At 43.0% G+C, this 27030-nt stretch overlaps 1 protein-coding gene across 7 annotated transcripts in view; it reads left to right on the top strand.

Annotated features, from left to right (window-relative positions):
- tp63 (tumor protein p63) overlaps positions 1 to 27030 on the top strand; it is a 128075-nt gene that overhangs the window by 37603 nt on the left and 63442 nt on the right. Inside the window, exon 1 of one of the 7 annotated variants that reach the window (XM_036980462.1) lies at positions 24181 to 24352. The exons of the other annotated variants lie outside the window; for them this stretch is intronic. Within the exon in view, the coding sequence (XP_036836357.1) occupies positions 24311 to 24352 (42 nt within the window). The 5' untranslated portion in view covers positions 24181 to 24310. Of the gene's footprint in view, positions 1 to 24180; positions 24353 to 27030 lie in introns of those variants that run through there. 7 annotated transcript variants of the gene reach the window in all.

The raw sequence follows: 27030 nt of genomic DNA, 5'->3' as shown, positions 1-27030 counted from the left end.
GCCAAGTAGGACACAGAGCTGAGCGTGGCCAGGCCAAGTAGGACACAGAGCTGAGCGTGGCCAGGCCAAGTAGGACACAGAGCTGAGCGTGGCCAGGCCAAGTAGGACACAGAGCTGAGCGTGGCCAGGCCAAGTAGGACACAGAGCTGAGCATGGCCAGGCCAAGTAGGACACAGAGCTGAGCGTGGCCAGGCCAAGTAGGACACAGAGCTGAGCGTGGCCAGGCCAAGTAGGAAACAGAGCTGAGCGTGGCCAGGCCAAGTAGGACACGGAGCTGAGTGTGGCCAGGCCAAGTAAGAACATGCATCCCAAATGGCACCCTATTCCCTATATAGTGCACTACATTTGACCAGAGCTCTATTTCCAACCCCTATGGGCTCTGGTCTAAAGTAGTGCACTATATAGGGAATAGGGCTCTGGTCTAAAGTAGTGCACTATATAGGGAATAGGAATCTGGTCTAAAGTAGTGCACTATATAGGGGAATAGGGCTCTGGTCTAAAGTAGTGCACTATATAGGGGAATAAGGCTCTGGTCTAAAGTAGTGCACTATATAGGGGAATAGGGCTCTGGTCTAAAGTAGTGCACTATATAGGGAATAGGGCTCTGGTCTATAGTAGTGCACTATATAGGGAATATGGTGCCATTTGGGAGACTGGATGAAGACTGAGAGGTCTCTGTTAGAGACCGGATGAAGTCTGAGAGGTCCCTGTTAGAGACCGGATGAAGACTGAGAGGTCTCTGTTAGAGACCGGATGAAGTCTGAGCAGGTCCCTGTTAGAGACCGGATGAAGTCTGAGAGGTCTCTGTTAGAGACCGGATGAAGACTGAGAGGTCCCTGTTAGAGACCGGATGAAGACTGAGCAGGATGGTGATTTACAGCAGAGTAGATCTGTCAACATGCAGAGGAGTGGCTCTCATTGCGTGTTTGGAATCATCCGTCTATCTTCAACACACCTCTCATGCGTTCCATGTTTTCTTTTGAGTTCTTGGAACAGCAGCTACATATTGCTGTAAGAATTTCCTATAATAAGAATACAACTATTGGAATTTCAAGTTAACTGTCATAACAAATAATGGTCCCTTTTTTCAAGGTAGGCCTGATTCTTTTGCCTTCTGTTTTCACTTCAAATCAAATGTATTTATAAAGCCCTTCTTACATAAGCTGATATCTCAAAGTGCTGTACAGAAACACAGCCTAAAACCCCCAAACAGCAAGCAATGCAGGTATAGAAGCACAGTGGCTAGGAAAAACTCCCTAGAAAGGCAGGAACCTAGGAAGAAACCTAGAGAGGAACCAGGCTCTGAGGGGTGGCCAGTCCTCTTCTGGCTGTGCCGGGTGGAGATTATAAACCTAGAGAGGAACCAGGCTCTGAGGGGTGGCCAGTCCTCTTCTGGCTGTGCCGGGTGGAGATTATAAACCTAGAGAGGAACTAGGCTCTGAGGGGTGGCCAGTCCTCTTCTGGCTGTGCCGGGTGGAGATTATAAACCTAGAGAGGAACCAGGCTCTGAGGGGTGGCCAGTCCTCTTCTGGCTGTGCCGGGTGGAGATTATAAACCTAGAGAGGAACCAGGCTCTGAGGGGTGGCCAGTCCTCTTCTGGCTGTGCCGGGTGGAGATTATAAACCTAGAGAGGAACCAGGCTCTGAGGGGTGGCCAGTCCTCTTCTGGCTGTGCCGGGTGGAGATTATAAACCTAGAGAGGAACCAGGCTCTGAGGGGTGGCCAGTCCTCTTCTGGCTGTGCCGGGTGGAGATTATAAACCTAGAGAGGAACCAGGCTCTGAGGGGTGGCCAGTCCTCTTCTGGCTGTGCCGGGTGGAGATTATAAACCTAGAGAGGAACCAGGCTCTGAGGGGTGGCCAGTCCTCTTCTGGCTGTGCATGGAATGTTTTTGTTATCACATGAACGGTAGGGAAAACGGGGTGATGCAACAGTCCAGTTCCAATTCCTGCCGTACTCATTCCCAAAGCAGGACTCTCTCATGAGCTTCACCATTCGTCTCAATTAGTTACAGATGAATACCTTTTTCAATGCCCTGGCATTTCAGCTGATGTTGTGTCTTTGAAGAACCTTGAGAATTCGCACTCTGATCTCTTTTTGAAAGGCTCTTTTCACTCAGCATAATTTTAAGGTTACTCACGTAACCCCGGGTTTTCTGATAATATGAGTGAGATATCTCACATGTGGGAGATTCGCTAGAGTCACCTACTCTCGGAAGAACCTATCAAAGTGTCTGTTGGAGACAGACAGGTAGCGTGGCGAATGAGGTGAGCCCCTCACCTCCATAAAATGAGCCATTCTCCCGCCCTCTGGTTAATCTCGAGCATTCTTCTCTTCCTCGCACTCTGGTGAGCAGAGAATCAGGGTTACACATCCCCCAGGGTAGTACCCAGCATCCCCAAGGGTAGTTCCCAGCATCCCCCAGGGTAGGACCCAGCATCCCCAAGGGTAGTTCCCAGCATCCCCCAGGGTAGTTCCCAGCATCCCCCAGGGTAGTACCCAGCATCCCCCAGGGTAGTTCCCAGCATCCCCCAGGGTAATTCCCAGCATCTCCCAGGGTAGAACCCAGCATCCCCCAGGGTAGTTACCAGCATCCCCCAGGGTAGTTACCGGCATCATCTCAGGGTAGTACCCAGCATCCCCCAGGGTAGTAATCAGCATCTCTCAGGGTAGGACCCAGCATCCCCCAGGGTAGTAATCAGCATCTCTCAGGGTAGGACCCAGCATCCCCCAGGGTAGTTCCCAGCATCCCCCAGCATCACTAACCCTCAGAGGCTCTGAAAATGTATTTTTTACAGAAGTAAAATCAGTAAGTTTGGTCTGAATGCTTGAACTTAGTAATAACATGTAATATAATTCACATGGTTTCCTATTCTATGGTCATAGTGGGAATGTAATGTATATGTGAGGTTACTAATATTATCATCAGCATCGCGTCAGATCTCTCCTCTCTATTCGCTACGTGGGGAATGTCATTCACCTATTGACTATTTTATAACCTATGAGCACGGCACAATAAAGCACATTCCTCGTGCTTTCTGTTTAACCTGTGGGCTCACTCTTTCTGTTTAACCTGTGGGCTCACTCTTTCTGTTTAACCTGTGGGCTCACTCTTCTTTCTGTTTAACCTGTGGGCTCACTCTTTCTGTTTAACCTGTGGGCTCACTCTTTCTGTTTAACCTGTGGGCTCACTCTTTCTGTTTAACCTGTGGGCTCACAGCAAGGAGTAAGCACCAAGAAGGTCCAGAAACAATCGGGGAAAAACCTCTTATAACCAAGTGAGGGGGAAGCCCAATACATGGCTCCAATCTCAGTGTTAATGAGTTATGTCCCAAACCCTGGGCCCAACAGGTACACTCTTCTGTAGCGGAGGGGCCTTCCAGGCTCCTTTCGAAGGGTTTCACCATTTATAAATAAACATGATCCCCCATGATCCGGCAGGATACCGTAGAGGAGAGAAGGGGTTCCTCGAGGATGGTGCCCAATGAGCGAAGAGCATGACACCGTTGCCTGAACTCCCCTGGTCTTTGACCAGGGCCAAAGATGGGGTTAGGAAGGAAAGCAAAACCTGGGAAGACTGCTGGTGCGAATAGTGTCTGGTAGGACACAGTGGGTTGTAGTAAAACATCTCAACGCTTTACGGAGTCTAGGAGCTGCTGTGGTAGAACAATAGACTTGTTCAGGACAAGCTGAAGGCTTCGAGACGTAGCTGCACTCCTTAGAGACGGATCAACTGTATCACTGTCGGGGCTTGGCAGGACAACAACACCATTTTCCTGTGTTTTTATATTTCTACACTGTGAGGTTGGAATAATACTGTGGAATGTTGAAAAGTATGTTTATGTCCTGTTAGCGTGAAAGCTGTTTGAAAAGACCGCCTCAAATTTCAGCCTGTTTTGGTGGGATGTCGTTTTGACCTGCCTGGTGACATCACCATGCGGTAAATTAGTTAACAGACCAATAAGAAAAAGTTCCAAATCTCTCTGCCAATAACAGCTAGTTTTCAGTTTCCCCCTCCCCACTCAGACCACTCCCAGACAGTCCTAGCAAAATTATTGTCTCTTTGCTTAAAAGCTTTTTTTTTTTTTTATTTTTTTTTTACCATTTTAATGGAAAACAATCACAGTAAGGTACTTAATTCTTACCCAGAAATGATATTGAGATAAAAAAAAAAACAACATCTTAATTTGACCTTTGACCACGATGAACCTTCTTTCCGTCCAAGAAGTCCTGCTAGAAGCATAGGACCATGGAACACCCGAGTGGTGCAGTGGTTTAAGGCACTGCATCACTAGCTGTGCCACTAGAGAGTCCAGGCTCTGTCTCAGCCGGCCACAACTGGGAGACCGATGGGGCGGCGCACAATTGACCCAGCGTCGTCTGGTGCACGGTGTTTCCTCCGACACATTGGTGCGGCTGGCTTCCGAGTTCAGTGGGCATTGTGTCAAGATGCGGTGCGACTTGGTTGTGTTTTTCGGCGGACGCACGGCTCTCGACCTTCGCCTCTCCCGAGTCCGTACTGGAGTTGCAGCGATGAGACGAGACTGACCAATTGGATACCACGAAATTGGGGAGGAAACGGGGTAAAAAAAATTTTTTTAAAAAGGATAAATGCAACCGGCGTAAACCTTTTTGTTATGCCCCGAGGGCTGATAGAACTGCTTCATTCGATAGCTGCCAGGTCTGGTCGTAAGCAGGGTTGTGAAGTGCCGACCGGAAAATAATTGGTTGTGGAAGCTGGGGCTGTTGGGGCTGGAAGACGAGGAAGCCCTATTCCCTTGCTCTGTGTAGACAGAAAATAAGAGGTAGGCAATATTGGTGGGAAAGCATACTGCAATGTTCCCTGGGTGTGTCCGTTCTTCCACCTCTAAACAGAGTGGTCACAGTCTTTTGGGATGGGATCTCCCAGGGCCCTCTGGGTCGCCACTTCTACCAGGCAGCAGCGAGTCAGCCCGTTGATGGATGCGGTACGCGTGCTCTCTCGGGACAGAGCAGCCATGACGGAAGACAAAAAAGGAAACAACCGCAGCTCCGTGTGTTAAGGGTCAGAGGAGATGTTGCCTACCCTCACCACCCGGGGGCGGCCCGTCAGGACGTACAGGATCCAGTTGCAGAGGGAGGTGTTCAGACCCAGAGTCCTTACCTTAGTGATGAGCTTGGAGGGGCACTATGGTGTTGAACACTGAGCTGTAGTCAATGAACGGTATTCTCACATACTGTAGGTGTTCCTCTTATCTAGGTGGATGAGGGCAGGGTGGAGAGCAGTTGGGATTGCGTCATCTATGGATCTGTTGGGACGGTATGTAAATTGGAGTGGGTCCTCTAGGGTGTCTGGGATGGTGGAGTTGATGTGAGCCATAACCAGCCTCTCAAAGCACTTCATGATTACAGAAGTGAGGGATACAGGGTGGTAGTTATTGTGGCATGAAGCCTTAGAGTTCTTGGGAACAGGAATGAGGGTGGTCATCTTAAAACATGTAGGGATTAACAGACCTAACCCTGGGACAAGGAGACGTTGAATATTACTGTGAATATGTCTGCCAGCTGTTCTGCGCATGTTCACCGACATTGGACTCTGGACAAGTGGCTGTCCGACGGACTAATGGGTTTGGCGGATGCCAGGAAAACGCTACCTGCCCCAATGCGTAGGGCCAACTTTAAAGTTTGTTGGCAGGAGAAATAATGGTCTGGGACTTTTTTTCATGGTCTGGGCCCCTTAGTTACAGTGAAGGGAAATCTTAACGCTACAGCATACAATGACATTCTAGACGATTCTATGCTTCCAACTTTGTGGCAACATTTTGTGGAAGGCCCTTTCCTGTCTCAGAATGACAATGCCCCATGCACAAAGAGAGGTCCATACAGAAATGCAGATGTCCACATACTTGTGATCATGTTGTATCTATCTCTCTCCATCTCTCTCTCTCTCTTTGAAAATTGATCTGCGGGCCTTCATCCCTGCGTTAGAGCAAGAGAAGGTAAGGGCGACTAAGAAAGCCCCTATTGCCCCCATCTGTGATGAACTGCCTTCTTGAATCAGAGCTCATTTTGGTGGCCTCTGGTACATTCTAAAGACTTGATTCCATTAGAAATACACAACGAAATTATTGAATACTTTATCTAGTTTACCTCCCAGAATGGACAAATTTGATGCGGTATTGTGTGTAGAAAGATATGACTTTACAATTTAAATATTTTTTTGTTTTTAAGTATAAAAAACATTAAACCTTTTTTAACATGTATCCTGTTTTCTCAGGAGATTACAGCAAGATATGAATTGCCACAATGTTTTTTGATTCAAATTATATAGTTTATTAAAACATAAAAATTAAGTAAATAGTCCACATTATCTTGAAAAGTTTTGAGAGAATTTTTGGATGTAGTTACCAGGATGTAGTTACCATGATGTAGTTACCAGGATGTAGTTACCAGGATGTCGTTACCTGGATGTCGTTACCTGGATGTCGTTACCTGAATGTAGTTACCAGGATGTAGTTACCATGATGTAGTTACCATGATGTAGTTACCAGGATGTAGTTACCGGGATATAGTTACCTGGATGTAGTTACTAGGATGTAGTTACCGGGATGTAGTCACCATGAAGTAGTTACCAGGATGTAGTTACCAGGATGTAGTTACCAGGATGTCGTTACCTGGATGTCGTTACCTGAATATAGTTACCAGGATGTAGTTACCATGATGTAGTTACCAGGATGTAGTTACCATGATGTAGTTACCAGGATGTAGTTACCGGGATATAGTTACCTGGATGTAGTTACTAGGATGTAGTTACCGGGATGTAGTTACCATGATGTAGTTACCAGGATGTAGTTACCAGGATGTAGTTACCAGGATGTAGTTACCAGGATGTAGTTACCAGGATGGGGTTACCAGGATGTAGTTACCAGGATGTAGTTACCATGATGTAGTTACCAGGATGTAGTTACCATGATGTAGTTACCAGGATGTAGTTACCAGGATGTAGTTACCAGGATGTAGTTACCCTTTCATTCAAGTGCTCACCTAGCAAGAGGCTGTTGTTTATCAGAGTTTTTGTTGTCCGGTGATGGTAGAGTTTGCGAAACAAATACCTACTGGATTGATGAAAATAATAATAATAATAATAATATAATATTAATTAATTAATTAATAATCATAGGCTGCTTTTTGTACAGTAGTTCACATTTTAATTGAGAAGTTTTTTTGGGAAAGCCTTCCATCTACCAGAAGACTGTTTTCGTTAGCATCTTCGCTAACAGGTACACAAAGTGGTAGACGCACGCACTGCACCCATACAGACAGGGACTTTCTTGTTGCCTCTTCAGAAAATATGAATCACCTGATGCATTCTTTTCATGTCTTATGATAAACATTAGCAAATTCATTCATTTTCAATACCTTTAGTTGATTCCCTACTAAGGTAAAATAAAATGTATATTGTTGAATTCCGTTTTAATTACTGGATTCCGCGAGGGCCCTAATTATCATCTTTGACCAACCACCTTGATTCGGGTCCTGTGTAGCAAAATTAGAAATGTGAATAGAATCGTGTTTTTTTACATTGGATAAAAGTAGAGACTAGAGAGCTAGAAAAGGATATATTATACACTACAGTTGAGGAACAATAATTCTGCTTTGAAAGTTGATTAACTTGTAACCCCACTTTTGAGAGAATGTTCCGTGAATGTTTTGCTGCACCTACTGGAGAGCTCTTCTTTGTTTATACCCATTCAGCATAGTTCACACCCTCTCTTAAGCCTTAGCCCCACCCATTCAGCATAGTTCACACCCTCTCTTAAGCCTTGGCCCCACCCATTCAGCATAGTTCACACCCTCTCTTAAGCCTTAGCCCCACCCATTCAGCATAGTTCACACCCTCTCTTAAGCCTTGGCCCCACCCATTCAGCATAGTTCACACCCTCTCTTAAGCCTTAGCCCCACCCATTCAGCATTGTTCACACCCTCTCTTAAGCCTTAGCCCCACCCATCTCTTAAAAGATTCACGTGTGTGTGGACCTGCTAAAAAGAGTGAGGTAGTTTATTAAAAAATTAAATATTTTAAGAATAAAAGTGGTGAAAGTAGTAGTAGTAACAATATACTTAATCAAGTCCTTGTCCTATATGCTAATCTGACATTGGTATTGTTCTTCACATTACCGTCTCTGATAAATGCACATTATATCAAATAAAATTAGTTTATTACAATAGCTGTCTGTGTTCTCTTTTTGACTCCCTACCGTATTTTCCAATCATACTCTGCTTCCACCGGGCATCCTGCTGATTTCAAAACTCCTTCATCTTTTTCCGTGACAACAACACTGTTGATTTCCGTTTTCTTCCCCATCACTGTCATCAGAAAACTCTACAATGTCTGGTTCAAATAAATAAAAATGTTTTTACCTAAAAATCAGGGATTCCCTCATCGTCTGATTCAGTTGAGAGAGAGAGAGTTAGCATTAGCACGGCACGATCGTCCTCCAGAAAATAGTCCAATAGCGCCTGTTAAATTCAGTTGTGAGCAGGGGCAACACTGTCAATAGAGCCTGATAAATTCAGTTGTGAGCAGGGCAACACTGTCAATAGAGCCTGATAAATTCAGTTCTGAGCAGGGGCAACACTGTCAATAGAGCCTGATAAATTCAGTAGTGAGCAGGGGCAACACTGTCAATAGAGCCTGTTAAATTCAGTAGTGAGCAGGGGCAACCCTTTGTCAATAGAGCCTGTTAAATTCAGTAGTGAGCAGGGCAACACTGTCAATAGAGCCTGATAAATTCAGTTGTGAGCAGGGGCAACACTGTCAATAGAGCCTGATAAATTCAGTTGTGAGCAGGGGCAACACTGTCAATAGAGCCTGTTAAATTCAGTAGTGAGCAGGGCAACACTGTCAATAGAGCCTGTTAAATTCAGTAGTGAGCAGGGGCAACACTGTCAATAGAGCCTGTTAAATTCAGTAGTGAGCAGGGGCAACACTGTCAATAGAGCCTGTTAAATTCAGTAGTGAGCAGGGGCAACACTGTCAATAGAGCCTGATAAATTCAGTAGTGAGCAGGGGCAACACTGTCAATAGAGCCTGATAAATTCAGTAGTGAGCAGGGCAACACTGTCAATAGAGCCTGATAAATTCAGTAGTGAGCAGGGGCAACACTGTCAATAGAGCCTGTTAAATTCAGTGGTGAGCAGGGGCAACACTGTCAATAGAGCCTGTTAAATTCAGTAGTGAGCAGGGGCAACACTGTCAATAGAGCCTGTTAAATTCAGTAGTGAGCAGGGGCAACCCTTTGTCAATAGAGCCTGTTAAATTCAGTAGTGAGCAGGGGCAACCCTTTGTCAATAGAGCCTGTTAAATTCAGTAGTGAGCAGGGGCAACACTGTCAATAGAGCCTGTTAAATTCAGTAGTGAGCAGGGGCAACACTGTCAATAGAGCCTGATAAATTCAGTAGTGAGCAGGGGCAACACTGTCAATAGAGCCTGTTAAATTCAGTAGTGAGCAGGGGCAACCCTTTGTCAATAGAGCCTGTTAAATTCAGTAGTGAGCAGGGGCAACACTGTCAATAGCGCCTGATAAATTCAGTAGTGAGCAGGGGCAACACTGTCAATAGAGCCTGATAAATTCAGTAGTGAGCAGGGTCAACACTGTCAATAGAGCCTGATAAATTCAGTTGTGAGCAGGGGCAACACTGTCAATAGAGCCTGTTAAATTCAGTTGTGAGCAGGGGCAACACTGTCAATAGAGCCTGTTAAATTCAGTAGTGAGCAGGGGCAACACTGTCAATAGCGCCTGATAAATTCAGTAGTGAGCAGGGGCAACACTGTCAATAGAGCCTGTTAAATTCAGTAGTGAGCAGGGGCAACACTGTCAATAGAGCCTGATAAATTCAGTAGTGAGCAGGGCAACACTGTCAATAGAGCCTGATAAATTCAGTTGTGAGCAGGGGCAACACTGTCAATAGAGCCTGTTAAATTCAGTAGTGAGCAGGGGCAACACTGTCAATAGAGCCTGTTAAATTCAGTAGTGAGCAGGGGCAACCCTTTGTCAATAGAGCATGTTAAATTCAGTAGTGAGCAGGGGCAACCCTTTGTCAATAGAGCCTGTTAAATTCAGTAGTGAGCAGGGGCAACACTGTCAATAGCGCCTGATAAATTCAGTAGTGAGCAGGGGCAACACTGTCAATAGAGCCTGTTAAATTCAGTAGTGAGCAGGGGCAACACTGTCAATAGAGCCTGATAAATTCAGTAGTGAGCAGGGCAACACTGTCAATAGAGCCTGATAAATTCAGTTGTGAGCAGGGGCAACACTGTCAGTAGAGCCTGTTAAATTCAGTAGTGAGCAGGGCAACACTGTCAATAGAGCCTGATAAATTCAGTAGTGAGCAGGGGCAACCCTTTGTCAATAGAGCCTGTTAAATTCAGTAGTGAGCAGGGGCAACCCTTTGTCAATAGAGCCTGTTAAATTCAGTAGTGAGCAGGGGCAACACTGTCAATAGAGCCTGTTAAATTCAGTAGTGAGCAGGGGCAACCCTTTGTCAATAGAGCCTGTTAAATTCAGTAGTGAGCAGGGGCAACCCTTTTTCAATAGAGCCTGTTAAATTCAGTAGTGAGCAGGGGCAACACTGTCAATAGAGCCTGATAAATTCAGTTGTGAGCAGGGGCAACCGTTTGTTTGCAGCTCTTCATGATCTCTTTCAAAAAAAGGACTATCTAAGTCTAGGACAAAAAGGCTTCTCAACAGTTTTTACCCCCAAGTCATAAGACTCCTGAACAGGTAACCAAATGGTTACCCGGACTATTTACATTGCCCCCCCCCCCCCCCTTTTTACACTGCTGCTACTCTCTATTATCTATGCATAGTCACTTTAACTATACATTCATGTACATACTACCTCAATTGGCCCGACCAACCAGTGCTCCCGCACATTGGCTAACCGGGCTATCTGGATTGTGTCCCGCCAACCCCTCTTTTACGCTACTGCTACTCTCTGTTCATCATATACGCACAGTCACTTTAACCATACCTACATGTACATACTACCTCAATCAGCCTGACTAACCAGTGTCTGTATATAGCCTCTCTACTGTATGTAGCCTCTCTAATGTATATATCCTCTCTACTGTATATAGCCTCTCTACTGTATATAGCCTCTCTACTGTATATAGCCTCTCTACTGTATATAGCCTCTCTACTGTATTAATGTCTCTACTGTATATATGTCTCTACTGTATATAGCCTCTCTACTGTATATAGCCTCTCCACTGTATATAGCCTCTCTACTGTATATAGCCTCTCTACTGTATATAGCCTCTCTACTGTATATATGTCTCTACTGTATATAGCCTCTCTACTGTATATAGCCTCTCTACTGTATATAGCCTCTCTACTGTATATAGCCTCTCTACTGTATGTAGCCTCTCTACTGTATGTAGCCTCTCTACTGTATGTAGCCTCTCTACTGTATATAGCCTCTCTACTGTATATAGCCTCTACTGTATATAGCCTCTCTACTGTATGTAGCCTCTCTACTGTATGTAGCCTCTCTACTGTATGTAGCCTCTCTACTGTATATAGCCTCTACTGTATATAGCCTCTCTACTGTATGTAGCCTCTCTACTGTATGTAGCCTCTCTACTGTATATAGCCTCTCTACTGTATATAGCCTCTCTACTGTATATAGTCTCTACTGTATATAGCCTCTCTACTGTATATAGTCTCTACTGTATATAGCCTCTCTACTGTATATAGCCTCTCTACTGTATATAGCCTCTCTACTGTATATAGCCTCTCTACTGTATGTAGCCTCTCTACTGTATATAGTCTCTCTACTGTATGTAACCTCTCTACTGTATATAGTCTCTCTACTGTATGTAGCCTCTCTACTGTATATAGCCTCTCTACTGTATATAGCCTCTCTACTGTATATAGCCTGTCTTTTTACTGTTGTTTTATTTCTTTACCTACCTATTGTTCACCTAACACCTTTTTTGCACTATTGGTTAGAGCCTGTAAGTAAGCATTTCACTGTGAGGTCTACCTACACCTGTTGTATTCAGCATTTCACTGTGAGGTCTACTACACCTGTTGTATTCAGCATTTCACTGTGAGGTCTACTACACCTGTTGTATTCAGCTTTTCACTGTGAGGTCTACTACACCTGTTGTAGTCAGCATTTCACTGTAAGGTCTACTACACCTGTTGTATTCAGCATTTCACTGTAAGGTCTACTACACCTGTCGTATTCAGCATTTCACTGTAGGGTCTACTACACCTGTTGTATTCAGCATTTCACTGTAAGGTCTACTACACCTGTTGTATTCAGCATTTCACTGTAAGGTCTACTACACCTGTTGTATTCAGCATTTCACTGTGAGGTCTACTACACCTGTTGTATTCAGCATTTCACTGTAAGGTCTACTACACCTGTTGTATTCAGCATTTCACTGTAAGGTCTACTACACCTGTTGTATTCAGCATTTCACTGTGAGGTCTACTACACCTGTTGTATTCAGCATTTCACTGTGAGGTCTACTACACCTGTTGTATTCAGCATTTCACTGTGAGGTCTACTACACCTGTTGTATTCAGCATTTCACTGTAAGGTCTACTACACCTGTTGTATTCAGCATTTCACTGTAAGGTCTACTACACCTGTTGTATTCAGCATTCCACTGTAAGGTCTACCTGTTGTATTCAGCATTTCACTGTAAGGTCTACTACACCTGTTGTATTCAGCATTTCACTGTAAGGTCTACCTGTTGTATTCAGCATTTCACTGTAAGGTCTACCTACACCTGTTGTATTCAGCATTTCACTGTAAGGTCTACTACACCTGTTGTATTCAGCATTTCACTGTAAGGTCTACCTGTTGTATTCAGCATTTCACTGTAAGGTCTACTACACCTGTTGTATTCAGCATTTCACTGTGAGGTCTACTACACCTGTTGTATTCAGCATTTCACTGAGGTCTACTACACCTGTTGTATTCAGCATTTCACTGTAAGGTCTACTACACCTGTTGTATTCAGCATTTCACTGTAAGGTCTACTACACCTGTTGTATTCAGCATTTCACTGTAAGGTCTACTACACCTGTTGTATTCAGCATTTCACTGTAAGGTCTACTACACCTGTTGTATTCGGCATTTCACTGTGAGGTCTACTACACCTGTTGTTTTCAGCATTTCACTGTAAGATCTACTACACCTGTTGTATTCGGCGCACGTGACAAATAAACTTTGATTTGATTTTATTATCTACATATCCTGAGCAGCTCATATTATAGACAGAAGTGTGGTACGTGGCAGACCAATCCAAACTTCTCTCTCTGCATGTCCAGCCCATCCATTGTAATAGCCAATCATGGCTAGCGGAAAGGTTCCTGACTTTGGCTAAACCAACCAGGCTTAATTTAAAAAAAAATATGTATTTTGAATTTACAGATGGCAACAAGTTTGTTATTTAATAAAAGTTCCAGAAGGCATTTCTTACCAAAAACACATTTTGATAACAAAAATGTAAATGATTAAGTTCAAATGCCTCTCCTGTGAAGTAGTGATGTGTGACATAGGGCTAGATTCAAATCAAAATGCAAATCAAATGTTATTTATATAGCCCTTCGTACATCAGCTGATATCTCAAAGTGCTGTACAGAAACCCAGCCTAAAACCCCAAACAGCAAGCAATGCAGGTGTTGAAGCACGGTGGCTAGGAAAAACTCCCTAGAAAGGCAGGAACCTAGGAAGAAACCTAGAGAGGAACCAGGCTCTGAGGGGTGGCTAGTCCTCTTCTGGCTGTGCCGGGTGGAGATTATAACAGAACATGGCCAAGATGTTCAAATGTTCATAAATGACCAGCATGGTCCAATAATAATAAGGCAGAACAGTTGAAACTGGAGCAGCAGCATGGCCAGGTGGACTGGGGACAGCAAGGAGTCATCATGTCAGGTAGTCCTGAGGCATGGTCCTAAGGCTCAGGTCCTCCGAGAGAGAGAATGAAAGAGAGAAAGAGAGAATTAGAGAGCACACTTAAATTCACACAGGACACCGAATAGGACAGGAGAAGTACTCCAGATATAACAAACTGACCCTAGCCCCCCGACACATAAACTACTGCAGCATAAATACTGGAGGCTGAGACAGGAGGGGTCAGGAGGGGTCAGGAGGAGTCATCCGATGATACCCCCGGACAGGGCCAAACAGGAAGGATATAACCCCACCCACTTTGCCAAAGCACAGCCCCCACACCACTAGAGGGATATCTTCAACCACCAATCCATATTTAGACCAGAATGAGGCTCTCCACTACCTATTGTTCCTGCAGTGATGATTCACCATCGTCCTCAAATGTTTTCAGACAGCGTGGGACTGGACTGGAGAGACAGCGTTTAGATGTTGGTTGACTAGGATGTTGAACACAGACAGCGTTTAGATGTTGGTTGACTAGGATGTTGAACACAGACAGCGTTTAGATGTTGGTTGACTAGGATGTTGAACACAGACAGCGTTTAGATGTTGGTTGACTAGGATGTTGAACACAGACAGCATTTAGATGTTGGTTGACTAGGATGTTGAACACAGACAGCAGTTAGATGTTGGTTGACTAGGATGTTGAACACAGACAGCGTTTAGATGTTGGTTGACTAGGATGTTGAACACAGACAGCATTTAGATGTTGGTTGACTAGGATGTTGAACACAGACAGCGTTTAGATGTTGGTTGACTAGGATGTTGAACACAGACAGCATTTAGATGTTGGTTGACTAGGATGTTGAACACAGACAGCATTTAGATGTTGGTTGACTAGGATGTTGAACACAGACAGCATTTAGATGTTGGTTGACTAGGATGTTGAACACAGACAGCAGTTAGATGTTGGTTGACTAGGATGTTGAACACAGACAGCGTTTAGATGTTGGTTGACTAGGATGTTGAACACAGACAGCGTTTAGATGTTGGTTGACTTGGATGTGGAACTCAGACACTGTTTAGATGTTGGTTGACTAGGATGTTGAACACAGACAGCATTTAGATGTTGGTTGACTAGGATGTTGAACACAGACAGCGTTTAGATGTTGGTTGACTAGGATGTTGAACACAGACAGCAGTTAGATGTTGGTTGACTAGGATGTTGAACACAGACAGCGTTTAGATGTTGGTTGACTAGGATGTTGAACACAGACAGCATTTAGATGTTGGTTGACTAGGATGTTGAACACAGACAGCATTTAGATGTTGGTTGACTAGGATGTTGAACACAGACAGCATTTAGATGTTGGTTGACTAGGATGTTGAACACAGACAGCATTTAGATGTTGGTTGACTAGGATGTTGAACACAGACAGCAGTTAGATGTTGGTTGACTAGGATGTTGAACACAGACAGCGTTTAGATGTTGGTTGACTAGGATGTTGAACACAGACAGCGTTTAGATGTTGGTTGACTAGGATGTTGAACACAGACAGCGTTTAGATGTTGGTTGACTAGGATGTTGAACACAGACAGCAGTTAGATGTTGGTTGACTAGGATGTTGAACACAGACAGCGTTTAGATGTTGGTTGACTAGGATGTTGAACACAGACAGCGTTTAGATGTTGGTTGACTAGGATGTTGAACACAGACAGCATTTAGATGTTGGTTGACTAGGATGTCGAACACAGACAGCATTTAGATGTTGGTTGACTAGGATGTTGAACACAGACAGCATTTAGATGTTGGTTGACTAGGATGTTGAACACAGACAGCGTTTTTAGATGTTGTTTGACTAGGATGTTGAACACAGACAGCATTTAGATGTTGGTTGACTAGGATGTTGAACACAGACAGCATTTAGATGTTGGTTGACTAGGATGTTGAACACAGACAGCGTTTAGATGTTGGTTGACTAGGATGTTGAACACAGACAGCATTTAGATGTTGGTTGACTAGGATGTTGAACACAGACAGCATTTAGATGTTGGTTGACTAGGATGTCGAACACAGACAGCGTTTAGATGTTGGTTGACTAGGATGTTGAACACAGACAGCGTTTAGATGTTGGTTGACTAGGATGTTGAACACAGACAGCGTTTAGATGTTGTTTGACTAGGATGTTGAACACAGACAGCATTTAGATGTTGGTTGACTAGGATGTTGAACACAGACAGCGTTTAGATGTTGGTTGACTAGGATGTCGAACACAGACAGCATTTAGATGTTGGTTGACTAGGATGTTGAACACAGACAGCAGTTAGATGTTGGTTGACTAGGATGTTGAACACAGACAGCATTTAGATGTTGGTTGACTAGGATGTCGAACACAGACAGCGTTTAGATGTTGGTTGACTAGGATGTTGAACACAGACAGCGTTTAGATGTTGGTTGACTAGGATGTTGAACACAGACAGCGTTTAGATGTTGTTTGACTAGGATGTTGAACACAGACAGCGTTTAGATGTTGGTTGACTAGGATGTTGAACACAGACAGCATTTAGATGTTGGTTGACTAGGATGTCGAACACAGACAGCGTTTAGATGTTGGTTGACTAGGATGTTGAACACAGACAGCGTTTAGATGTTGGTTGACTAGGATGTTGAACACAGACAGCAGTTAGATGTTGGTTGACTAGGATGTTGAACACAGACAGCAGTTAGATGTTGGTTGACTAGGATGTTGAACACAGACAGCAGTTAGATGTTGGTTGACTAGGATGTTGAACACAGACAGCAGTTAGATGTTGGTTGACTAGGATGTTGAACACAGACAGCGTTTAGATGTTGGTTGACTAGGATGTTGAACACAGACAGCGTTTAGATGTTGGTTGACTAGGATGTTGAACACAGACAGCATTTAGATGTTGGTTGACTAGGATGTTGAACACAGACAGCGTTTAGATGTTGGTTGACTAGGATGTTGAACACAGACAGCAGTTAGATGTTGGTTGACTAGGATGTTGAACACAGACAGCAGTTAGATGTTGGTTGACTAGGATGTTGAACACAGACAGCATTTAGATGTTGGTTGACTAGGATGTTGAACACAGACAGCGTTTAGATGTTGGTTGACTAGGATGTTGAACACAGACAGCGTTTAGATGTTGGTTGACTAGGATGTTGAACACAGACAGCGTTTAGATGTTGGTTGACTAGGATGTTGAACACAGACAGCGTTTAGATGTTGGTTGACTAGGATGTTGAACACAGACAGCATTTAGATGTTGGTTGACTAGGATGTTGAACACAGACAGCGTTTAGATGTTGGTTGACTAGGATGTTGAACACAGACAGCAGTTAGATGTTGGTTGACTAGGATGTTGAACACAGACAGCAGTTAGATGTTGGTTGACTAGGATGTTGAACACAGACAGCATTTAGATGTTGGTTGACTAGGATGTTGAACACAGACAGCAGTTAGATGTTGGTTGACTAGGATGTTGAACACAGACAGCATTTAGATGTTGGTTGACTAGGATGTTGAACACAGACAGCATTTAGATGTTGGTTGACTAGGATGTTGAACACAGACAGCGTTTAGATGTTGGTTGACTAGGATGTTGAACACAGACAGCATTTAGATGTTGGTTGACTAGGATGTTGAACACAGACAGCATTTAGATGTTGGTTGACTAGGATGTTGAACACAGACAGCATTTAGATGTTGGTTGACTAGGATGTTGAACACAGACAGCAGTTAGATGTTGGTTGACTTGGATGTTGAACACAGACAGCATTTAGATGTTGGTTGACTAGGATGTTGAACACAGACAGCATTTAGATGTTGGTTGACTTGGATGTTGAACACAGACAGCATTTAGATGTTGGTTGACTAGGATGTTGAACACAGACAGCATTTAGATGTTGGTTGACTAGGATGTTGAACACAGACAGCATTTAGATGTTGGTTGACTAGGATGTTGAACACAGACAGCATTTAGATGTTGGTTGACTAGGATGTTGAACACAGACAGCAGTTAGATGTTGGTTGACTAGGATGTTGAACACAGACAGCATTTAGATGTTGGTTGACTAGGATGTTGAACACAGACAGCAGTTAGATGTTGGTTGACTTGGATGAACAATAGTATATTCATTTTAGCATCTATGTTTCCCATTTATTTAGGTGGCCCATAACTGTTAATCTTTTTTTGCAGCAATGGCAACAATTTATGTACATTTCTAGGGAAACACTGGCGACCATCTGATTTTGTTTTCCCTCATTGTCAACAGATGAATTTCCAGTAATAAATACGTTTCCTGTATCAGGAAACGCAGTCCGCCCACTGCTAAAATGAGTAAGAAAAGCAATTCTATGTAGTTGACTGAGCGTGACACCGACCCAAATGAAAATAGCAGGTGAGTGGGCAGAGGTGTTGCTGTGCGTAAAAGGATAGTCTCTCTCCACCGCCTTGCTGTCCTGTCCTGTCTGGTCTGTGTGGAAGGAAGCTCTCTCTCCCTCTGCACCGTGCAGCACTCTGACACCCTGACACCTGATACTGGACTAATCTAGCAGACTTAAGGGAAAAAAGGCTCTTAAAGGGGACAAACGGAGTCTCAGTAGTGTTATGACTGATTTTATATGGGAGCTGTAGAGTAGGCCTTCTTTTTCCTTTCCGTAGCCTATAGCTAACTCATTTAGCCCGTGGCTAACTCTCTGTTGTAAACAAGCTGCTGTTTAGGTGTTGGGTTTCAGGCCTAGTTTACCGACTACCGTTTAGAAGAAGCTCAAGCCTTAATCACTGATCTCCTACCCTGTTGCCAAATAGTCAAGTGGGACACTTAAAAAAAAAAAAAAATGTATTGTTGTATTTGATCAATTCCCATTTCTAAATGTTACTCCAATAGCGTATTTTGTCCTGCTGATAATAGTGTTATTATAGAACAGTCGTCCCCCTGAAGGCTGGTCCTCTTTCAGGGATTCGTCCACCTTTCACTGTGTCTCTGTGCTGTAATTTGTGAGGGTCAGGTTTAGGGCTCTACTCCCTTTGTGTTGCTGTGTCACCTGAGGCCACACTTTAAACCGTGTCACCTTATCCTTTTATTGACTAGGAGGGCTAATGTTAAAAGTCAATAGTTAGACTCGTGCCCATTCTTCACGTTTAGGACTGGATACAGAGATGATGTGTATATTGGCTAACCAGACTCACCTTGGCGCGTGTGTGTGTGTGTGTGTGTGTGTGTGTGTGTGTGTGTCTCTGTGTGTCTCTGTGTGTCTCTGTGTGTCTCTGTGTGTCTCTGTGTGTGTGTGTGTGTGTGTGTGTGTGTGTGTGTGTGTCTCTGTGTGTGTGTGTGTGTGTGTGTGTGTGTGTGTGTGTGTGTGTGTGTGTGTGTGTGTGTCTCTGTGTGTGTGTGTGTGTGTGACTTGTAAAAGTTACCTTTTGGCTTAAAGGCCCTCTCTCTTTCATTTTGAACAAGAACAAAACAACAGACCACAACTTGGTTTGCTATGTGGGGGGTGTGGCTGGAGAAATAGAACCACTTTCAAATTCGTATGATGCAAAGACTGACAGTCATGGAACTATGCTGGACAGGAGACATTCCAGTTGATGGGAGCTGAGGAATATTTCATTCAGTCAACATGATTATCTTTGGACTATAGATGTTTGTTTGGGAACTTTTCACTGATTTGGCATTGTTATTTTGTATTTGATTTTGTTTAATTTCTCTTTGATTATTTGAGCTGTTCTTGCCATCATATGGACTTGGGGTTTTGCCAAGTAGGGTCTGTCTTCTGTATACCACCCCTACCTTGTCACAACACAACTGTTTTGGCAAATAGAAAAAATAAAGAAAAACCTTGGAATGAGTAGGTGTCAAAACTTGTTTAAAAAAAGAAGTGTCCCTTTTTTTCAGGACCCTGTCTTTCAAAGATAATTCGTAGAAATCCAAATAACTTCACAGATCTTCATTGTAAAGGGTTTAAACACTGTTTCCCATGCTTGTTCAATGAACCATAAACAATGAATGAACATGCACCTGTGGAACGGTCATTAAGACACTAACAGCTTACAGACGGTAGGAAATTATGGTCACAGTTATGAAAACTTAAGACACTAAAGAGGCCTTTCTACTGACTCTGAAAAACACCAAAAGAAAGATGCCCAGGATCCCTGTTCATCTGCGTGAACGTGCCTTAGGCATGCTGCAAGGAGGCATGAGGACTGCAGATGTGGCAAGGGAAATAAATTGCAATGTCCGTACTGTGAGACGCCTAAGACAGCGCTACAGGGAGACAGGACGGACAGCTGATCGTCCTCGCAGTGGCAGACCACGTGTAACAACACCTGCACAGGATCGGTATTCAGAACCACAACCATAGAGTTCCCTAACCTCTCTTCAACATTTTTCCAATGTTTTCTTAACATAATTCAAGTTGGTTTAGCTAACTCAACTAATTACTAGCTTCAAAAGAGGTCAGGGCTTGAATGAGATGAGGTCACCGTACTGTGGCAGGTGAGAGGAAGGCCATAACATCAGAATGGGGGCCATTTTGGTTTAACGTGTCTCTCTGCTCTACAGCCAGTGCAGGCTGACTTGTAAAGTCTGCAGCCCAAGGAGCCTGGGCTGGAACGCAAGATTCCTGGGGATTGGCCAGCTGGGCTATATCTACTAGACATTCTATTGGCTCGGGTCACATATCTGTGCCATGCAATATCGTAAAAGTCTGCGTTTCACTCACCGGCTGAATAGTTTGTCATAGCCCAGTCTGAGAAGTGATAGCCTATCTTCATTTCCATCCCTGACTGGGTGTGTAGTGGTCAGGGGGTCCTGGTAGGTCTGTGGCTCCTGGACATGGGGTCTGGGCAGGCTGGGTGTGTAGTGGTCAGGGGGTCCTGGTAGGTCTGTGGCCCCTGGACAAGGGGTCTGGGCAGGCTGGGTGTGTAGTGGTCAGGGGGTCCTGGTAGGTATGTGGCCCCTGGACATGGGGTCTGGGCAGGCTGGGTGTGTAGTGGTCAGTGGGTCCTGGTAGGTCTGTGGCTCCTGGACATGGGGTCTGGGCAGGCTGGGTGTGTAGTGGTCAGGGGGTCCTGGTAGGTCTGTGGCTCCTGGACATGGGGTCTGGGCAGGCTGGGTGTGTAGTGGTCAGGGGGTCCTGGTAGGTCTGTGGCCCCTGGACATGGGGTCTGGGCAGGCTGGGTGTGTAGTGGTCAGTGGGTCCTGGTAGGTCTGTGGCCCCTGGACATGGGGTCTGGGCAGGCTTTTTGGGTGTCGCTACTGATTGTAGACAATCAGCGATAAATGACTCAAGGGCACAGAGTAGTAAGGGTTCTGCTCCGTATAGTGACAGCTTTGAAAGAGTTTAACTTCGGGCCAGAGGGCAAGAGTTTCCCCTTCTTGTCCTGCAGGAATAGAATTTACCCCACCTCCACCCCACTTACCCTTCATCAACCACCTCTCTTATGAAACTTCCAGACACTCAGGTTGCAGTATTTATTCAATATTTTATTTAACTAGGCAAGTCAGTTAAAATTCTTATTTACAATGACGGCCTACCAAAAGGCATCCGGCCTACCAAAAGGCCTCCTGAGATAAATAAAAATATAGGACAAAACACACAACACTACATAAAGAGACACCACAACATTACATAAAGAGAGACCTAAGACAACACTACATAAAGAGAGACCTAAGACAGCATTACATAAAGAGAGACCTAAGACAACACTACATAGAGGGACCTAAGACAACATTACATAAAGAGAGACCTAAGACAACACTACATAGAGACCTAAGACAGCACTACATAGAGGGAGCTAAGACAACATTACATAAAGAGAGACCTAAGACAGCATTACATAAAGAGAGACCTAAGACAACACTACATAAAGAGGGACCTAAGACAATATTACATAAAGAGGGACCTAAGACAACACTACATAGAGGGACCTAAGACAACACTACATAGAGGGACCTAAGACAGCACTACATAAAGACAGACCTAAGACAACACTACATAAAGAGAGACCTAAGACAACACTACATAGAGGGACCTAAGACAACACTACATAAAGAGAAACCTAAGACAACACTACATAGAGGGACCTAAGACAACACTACATAAAGAGAGACCTAAGACAACACTACACAAAGAGACCTAAGACAACACTACATAAAGAGAGACCTAAGACAACACTACACAAAGAGACCTAAGACAACACTACATAGAGAGGGGGCGTCATGTAAGAAGACAGACAGTAATGTAGTGGTATCTCTTGATGGGGGTCATGTAATAAGACAGACAGTAATGTAGTGGATAATGTTATAATGTAGCATTTCTGTGTATTTAGCTTATTCAATGTGCTATTAATTTATTGGTTTTATATTATTGGTTGTTGTTTAGCCTCTACAGGCTACACTTCCAGCTAACATCCAAGACATCAGACATGTTGTTTAGCCTCTACAGGCTACACTTCCAGCTAATACATCAGACATGTTGTTTAGCCTCTACAGGCTACACTAACAGCTAATACATCAGACATGTTGTTTAGCCTCTACAGGCTACACTTCCAGCTAACAGCCAATACATCAGACATGTTGTTTAGCCTCTACAGGCTACACTTCCAGCTAACATCCAATACATCAGACATGTTGTTTAGCCTCTACAGGCTACACTTCCAGCTAACATCCAATACATCAGACATGTTGTTTAGCCTCTACAGGCTACACTTCCAGCCAATACATCAGACATGTTGTTTAGCCTCTACAGGCTACACTTCCAGCTAACATCCAATACATCAGACATGTTGTTTAGCCTCTACAGGCTACACTTCCAGCCAATACATCAGACATGTTGTTTAGCCTCTACAGGCTACACTTCCAGCCAATACATCAGACATGTTGTTTAGCCTCCACAGGCTACACTTCCAGCCAATACATCAGACATGTTGTTTAGCCTCTACAGGCTACACTTCCAGCCAATACATCAGACATGTTGTTTAGCCTCTACAGGCTACACTTCCAGCCAATACATCAAACATGTTGTTTAGCCTCTACAGGCTACACTTCCAGCCAATACATCAGACATGTTGTTTAGCCTCTACAGGCTACACTTCCAGCCAATACATCAGACATGTTGTTTAGCCTCTACAGGCTACACTTCCAGCTAACATCCAATACATCAGACATGTTGTTTAGCCTCTACAGGCTACACTTCCAGCTAACATCCAATACATCAGACATGTTGTTTAGCCTCTACAGGCTACACTTCCAGCTAATACATCAGACATGTTGTTTAGCCTCTACAGGCTACACTTCCAGCTAACATCCAATACATCAGACATGTTGTTTAGCCTCTACAGGCTACACTTCCAGCTAACATCCAATACATCAGACATGTTGTTTAGCCTCTACAGGCTACACTTCCAGCTAACATCCAATACATCAGACATGTTGTTTAGCCTCTACAGGCTACACTTCCAGCTAACATCCAATACATCAGACATGTTGTTTAGCCTCTACAGGCTACACTTCCAGCCAATACATCAGACATGTTGTTTAGCCTCTACAGGCTACACTTCCAGCCAATACATCAGACATGTTGTTTAGCCTCTACAGGCTACACTTCCAGCCAATACATCAGACATGTTGTTTAGCCTCTACAGGCTACACTTCCAGCCAATACATCAGACATGTTGTTTAGCCTCTACAGGCTACACTTCCAGCTAACATCCAATACATCATACATGTTGTTTAGCCTCTACAGGCTACACTTCCAGCCAATACTTTAGACATGTTGTTTAGCCTCTACAGGCTACACTTCCAGCCAATACATCAGACATGTTGTTTAGCCTCTACAGGCTACACTTCCAGGTTTCCAACAGCAGGTCAGTTCAGCATTCAGAGCCTTTAAGGACGTTAGAACGTAATACTCCATGTGGATATTCAAAGCTATTTGTGTTGACATATTGTCCTGTAGAACAGAGCAGTGAGTTGTCAGAAAGCAGTTTGTATTAACTCTACTGGCTGTGTTGATGTTGACGATAGAAGAAGGGAATCTACTGAGTGAACTGTATGTGTTTGACAATGTGTATCGCTGCAGAGCGTCTTTAGGGAGAGACACAAGGAGAACCAGAGAGCTTCTCTGGGAGATGGGTGTGGACTTACCACCCCAGGTATTGGACAGGTACCTCCTCAGATCCCTCCTCCTCCCTACCCCCCCACCCCCACCCCCTGGTATATATCTCCCTCCCATAGATTCCTATAGAGACTCTCTGCTTGTCCTGTCCTGTTGTCATCCATAGTCCTCATAGCCACTCGTTCATTCAGACTGAGACAGGGACCAGAGGTGTAGATTCATCCTGGAGTCAGTGGAGCACACAGCAGCAGCACTGCTAAACCTCAGCGCCAACATGTTGTATCTGGAGACGGGGACGCCCACGTCGTACAGCGAGGTAAGGCCCAGGGAGGAGGGTCCTACTGGGGCATCAGGGACCACTAACATCCCCTTGGCTCCATGGAGCTTTGATGGTAGTGGGACAGATGGAATATTTGATGTCAGGCCTCAAACTGAAATACCTAATAGGACTGTTACTGCCACTTTTATATGTTAGATTTCACCCCATGAAGTCAGTTTGATATGTTTTGGGCTCTGAGGTTATTGGCGGATTAGGGCTTAGTGCCGGTATAGAGCTTCATTTAACAAAGGAATATGTTTCAGTAGTTAAAAACCATAAGTGGTCATTTTAAATCTGTCTGTGGCACTCACACACAAACAGAGTGTTTTGGCGACAGATTCCTCTTTGTTTGCATTTCGATTTAGTGGCGTTGTGTGTGTGTGTGTGTGTGTGTGTGTGTGTGTGTGTGCAGGGGAATGTCAACACCTGGAGTGTTTGTTGAATAGAGGAAAAGGTGCTATATGAAATGGCTGCTCTGCTCCGCTACCCTGTCCTGTTGAGATGTGGAATGGATAGTTCTAATTATAATAGTTCTAGTTCCATTAGTTCCTGTTCCAATAGCTCTAATTATAATAGTTATATTTCCATTAGTTCCTGTTCCAATAGTTATAATTATAATAGTTCTAGTTCCAATAGTTCTAATTATAATAGTTATATTTCCATTAGTTCCTGTTCCAATAGTTCTAATTATAATAGTTCTAGTTCCAATAGTTCTAATTATAATAGTTTTAGTTCCAATAGTTCTAATTAGAATTGTTCTAGTTCCAATAGTTCTAGTTATAATAGTTCTAGTTCCATTAGATCTAATTCCAATAGTTCTAGTTCCAATTGTTCTAATTATAATAGTTCTAATTATAATAGTTCTAGTTCCAATAGTTCTAATTATAATAGTTATAATTATAATAGTTCTAGTTCCAATAGTTCTAGTTATAATAGTTCTATTTCCAATAGTTCTAGTTCCAATAGTTCTAATTATAATAGTTCTAATTATAATAGTTCTAGTTCCAATAGTTCTAGTTATAATAGTTCTATTTCCAATAGTTCTAGTTCCAATAGTTCTAATTATAATAGTTCTAATTAGAATTGTTCTAGTTCCAATAGTTCTAGTTATAATAGTTCTAGTTCCAATAGTTCTAATTATAATAGTTTTAGTTCCAATAGTTCTAATTAGAATTGTTCTAGTTCCAATAGTTCTAGTTATAATAGTTCTAGTTCCATTAGATCTAATTCCAATAGTTCTAGTTCCAATTGTTCTAATTATAATAGTTCTAATTATAATAGTTCTAGTTCCAATAGTTCTAATTATAATAGTTATAATTATAATAGTTCTAGTTCCAATAGTTCTAGTTATAATAGTTCTATTTCCAATAGTTCTAGTTCCAATAGTTCTAATTATAATAGTTCTAATTATAATAGTTCTAGTTCCAATAGTTCTAGTTATAATAGTTCTATTTCCAATAGTTCTAGTTCCAATAGTTCTAATTATAATAGTTCTAATTAGAATTGTTCTAGTTCCAATAGTTCTAGTTATAATAGTTCTAGTTCCATTAGATCTAATTCCAATAGTTCTAGTTCCAATTGTTCTAATTATAATAGTTATATTTCCAATAGTTCTAGTTCCAATAGTTCTAATTATAATAGTTCTAATTATAATTGTTCTAGTTCCAATAGTTCTAGTTATAATAGTTCTAGTTCCATTAGATCTAATTCCAATAGTTCTAGTTCCAATTGTTCTAATTATAATAGTTCTAATTATAATAGTTCTAGTTCCAATAGTTCTAATTATAATAGTTCTAGTTCCAATAGTTCTAGTTATAATAGTTATATTTCCAATAGTTCTAGTTACATCAGTGTTTTCACCTTCATCTGACAAGACTGTGAATGTTCAGTAATTATGTAATGGATAGTATTGCTTTTCTGGGATTTTAGACTGATTTTGATTATCTGCTGAATTGTAAAAACACAGAACAGAATCAAAATAGAAATCATGTCTGATTTATCTCCCCAAAATGATCCTGTAACATTGTGTGAATTGGTATTGTGTAGAAGCCTAGTTGTGGCTTTGATAAAGATTATTCCTGTGATTCCATTTCCAGACAGAAGATAAAATGGTGGTTGATGGGTGGATTTGATGAGCCTTGCAGAGCAGTGCTCTTTTCACGATGTATAAGGAACAGAAAAATGTAAATTTTACATGGAAACAATATAGCCTGAAATAATGTGCCATAGTTCAGGTGGTTGAATGAAATCAGGTAAAGAATGTCAAATGTTTGTGACATTATGAAGCTAGATTGATGCATTCTAAACTTATTTGGGGTTATCCAAAATGGAGCCAAATATAATTGACGGGAAACAGAAATGTGTGGTTTTAAAGCTGTTTTGGCGGTTTGAATTACAGGAGGGAGTGAAATAAGGGTCTCTTCTAAAATGACCATCTGGAAATGCGTCCAAAGATGATTGTTTTCGAGACAGAAGTGACACAGTAGAAAGTTCTGTTTCTGTTGACAACAACAGATAATGGTGACGACAACTAGTCACTGTGATTATATTCAGTATTCAGGCTTTTTGTTTATTTATGATCCTGTTCTATTTCTGGATCATTTGTGTCAAATATCACTTTACTTTGAACAAGTACAGTTATTTCTGTAGTGGCCGTGCTTCTACACCTGCATTGC

Source organism: Oncorhynchus mykiss, chromosome 1, assembly GCF_013265735.2.
Source record: "Oncorhynchus mykiss isolate Arlee chromosome 1, USDA_OmykA_1.1, whole genome shotgun sequence".
NCBI lineage: Eukaryota > Metazoa > Chordata > Actinopteri > Salmoniformes > Salmonidae > Oncorhynchus > Oncorhynchus mykiss.
This window is presented reverse-complemented; position numbering and strand designations above follow the sequence as displayed.